Source organism: Ovis aries, chromosome 11 (assembly GCF_016772045.2).
Source record: "Ovis aries strain OAR_USU_Benz2616 breed Rambouillet chromosome 11, ARS-UI_Ramb_v3.0, whole genome shotgun sequence".
In the NCBI taxonomy this organism is placed as follows: Eukaryota; Metazoa; Chordata; class Mammalia; order Artiodactyla; family Bovidae; genus Ovis; species Ovis aries.
In genome coordinates this window covers 23939228-23942125 of record NC_056064.1, presented here as the reverse complement: position 1 = coordinate 23942125, position 2898 = coordinate 23939228, and the positions used below count along the sequence as shown (strand labels likewise).

The following is a 2898-nucleotide window of genomic DNA, read 5'->3' as shown; positions in this document are numbered from 1 at the left end:
GGAAAATCAGTAATACAAAGGTGTCAGTTCTTCCTAAATTTATACATTGACACTCTGTTAGTAGAAATTTACAGATTTTCAAAATTAATTGGAAGAATGATTATAAGTAGTTGCAAGAATGAGTATGGCAAAGACAGACCAACGCCAGGGAAATGAAAGTAATAAGAAATACCTTAACAACTACATATTAACTTGTGTTTTAATACCATAATGATTAAGAAAAGCAAAGGAGAGTCTAACAACAGACCCCAAACTAGAAGGATATTAGGTCGATAGTGAAAGGGTGATTTTATATCAGCGGGGAAAGAATCAATGAATTTATTCCTTTGAAAATTAAATAAAGGTTCTTTCTAGGTTCATTGCAGCACTCCATCCAACAAGATTATTTCAACCAAAGCACATTCACTAAGAGAAAGTTGTAAAGTCCATTTTATTCTATCCATTCAAAGGAATGCTATGCAATCTAGAAAAAAATGAGTAAGATCTCTATTGAATGTCATGGAAAGATATCCATCTATGTTATTCTTTTATTAATATGTTATCACTATGTTATTAAGTGAAAAAAGCAGGTTATTCTATTTTTACAAATATAGATTAGGTACAAGCTTTTTAAACAATTATAGACTAAATATCAAAGTGATTATCTCTGAAATGAACTTATGAGTAATTTTATTCTTTTCATACTTCCTAATTTTTTATTAAGCATGCATTTTTATTGCATTATATAAAAAGATATTTAAAGCTATAAATGGAATAAATGAAGTGGTTTTCTCCTTTTAGCAATGCAGAAGGAGAGTTTGGTTCTGGTTTATGTCCAAGAAAGCAAAGGTCTGCAGTCAGTCGGTCAGGGAGACTTTTTCAGGTGAGCTGAAACTCTTTAATTAGTGTTATTACACATATTTTTTGTTATTGTCAGCCCAATATTCTACCTCATCTCTATGGTTTTTCTAAACAATGCCTTGCCCCTTGGATTTTGGTTTTAAACTTTGTTCTCTTTGTGTTGGTTTATTTGCTAAAGTCAATCTCCAGCAATTCCTCTACCAGCCTCTTCCAGCTGCTGTGGAACAAACTGTAAATTTATTAAAGAAACAAAACTTCTTACTCCATGTTTTTATTTTCTAAAAAATATTTTTCCTATAACACTGACCTTCCTTTTCTTTTATCCCTTCTTTCTTGTCTGTCCCATCCATCCCACTTTACAGATACCCTTCTTCTTTGGAATGATGTATTACTTTTAAGAGGCAGTAGAGACAGTGCCCACCTAGATTTAAATCACAGCTCTGACATTCTTTAGCTGTGTGACTTTGGGCAAGGTACTTAACCTCTCGGAGGTTCGGTTTCCTAATCTGTAATTTGTAAATCTGTGCCTGCTTCATAGGGTTGTTCTGAGGGTTAAATGGCTTAATAGCTGTCAGTCACTTAGAAGAGTGGCCTGGCGCATGGTAATCATGATACAAGTAACAGCTACTGTTGTTTTTATTGTACTTTCCTTCCTAAGCCAGATTCTGATTTGATTTCACCATGTTCACATTCCATTTGCACTAATCGCAGTACCTCTTGGAAGCAGTTAGTGGAGCCATGATATTCTTTAAAGCCAGAGCAAGAAATCTCATGTGGGGGGTTGTCTCCCTGTGAACACCCGTCTCAGGGCGCCCTGCACGTCGGGGTTTCGGAGGCTATAGATGACAGGGTTCAGCATGGGGCTGATGACCGTGTTGAGGATGCCAATGCCCTTGTCCTTGTCTGAAGCCTCCCCCGAGCCCAGCCGCATGTAGCTGAAGACACCTGTGCCATAGAAGATGCCCACCACGGTGAGGTGGGAGCCACACGTGGAGAAGGCTTTCTTCCTGCCCTCCGCGGAGCGGATCCGCAGGACTGCAGCTGCCACGTGTCCATAGGACACAGTGATGAGGACCAAGGGGGCCACACCCATGAAGGCTGCTGCTACAAAGAGCAACTGCTCGTTGAGCTGGATGCTGGAGCAGGAGAGCCGGAAGAGCTGCGGGAGGTCACAGTAGAAGTGGTTGATCACATTGGGACCGCAGAAGTTGAGAGTAGATACAGCAACAGTTTGAGTCAGCGCGTTGGTGAAGGAAAAGACACAGGACATGCTGGCCAGGGCTCGCTGGATTCCCCAGCTCATGCGGGTGCTGTAGGTGAGGGGCTGGCAGATGGCCAGGTAGCGGTCGTAGGCCATGACGGTCAGCAGGAAGCAGTCCACTCCAGCCAGGAGGTGGAAGAAGAAGAGCTGGGAGAGGCAGGACCGATAGAGAATGCTTCTGTTATTGGACAAGAAATGCCCCAGCATGGCAGGGACAGTGACACTGATGCACCCGACATCCAGCAGGGACAAGTTCCCCAGGAAGAAGTACATGGGGGTGTGGAGTTTGGGTTCAGCGAGGATGGCAGCCAGGATGCTGAAATTGCCCCCCACAGTAGCTACATAAGCGAGAAGGAAGATGACGAAGAGGATGGGCCGTAGAGCTGGGGTCGTCGTGAGGCCCAGCAGGACAAACTCAGTGACAACGGAATCATTTCCTGAGGTTTCCGGATCCATGACTCTCTCCTACTGGCAGTAGAACCAAGTAAAGCTAGACGGTGCCGATGGTGACAAATGGAGAATCAGACTTTTTTTTTTTTTAAACTGGAGTATAATTGCTTTACAATGTGGTGTAAGTTTCTGCTGCACAACGAAGTGAATCAGCTGTATGTATACACATATCCCCTCTCTCTGGAGTCTCCCTCCCACTCCACCCCCCACCCACCCCTCTAGGTCATCACAGAGCACCAAGTTTGGGCTCCAAAGTATTGACCTTCTACGGAATAAGAAAAATGTAAAAGCAGCCTTTGAGCAGCATAAGTTTCCAGGCTTCAGATCCAGGTCGGGTGAGTGGATAC

At 43.0% G+C, this 2898-nt stretch overlaps 1 protein-coding gene across 1 annotated transcript; it reads right to left on the bottom strand.

The window, feature by feature from the left end:
• Positions 1-1609: 1609 nt before the first annotated feature.
• Positions 1610-2560, bottom strand: LOC101108585 (putative olfactory receptor 3A4). Its single transcript, XM_015098418.4, has one exon. It carries the CDS (start codon positions 2555-2557, stop codon positions 1610-1612), a length of 948 nt encoding a protein of 315 aa, XP_014953904.2. The 5' UTR covers positions 2558-2560.
• Positions 2561-2898: the final 338 nt, after the last annotated feature.

Excerpts from the sequence above, each read along its gene's own strand:
- LOC101108585 (XM_015098418.4), bottom strand. The coding sequence starts at position 2,557 with ATGGATCCGGAAACCTCAGGAAATGATTCCGTTGTCACTGAGTTTGTC.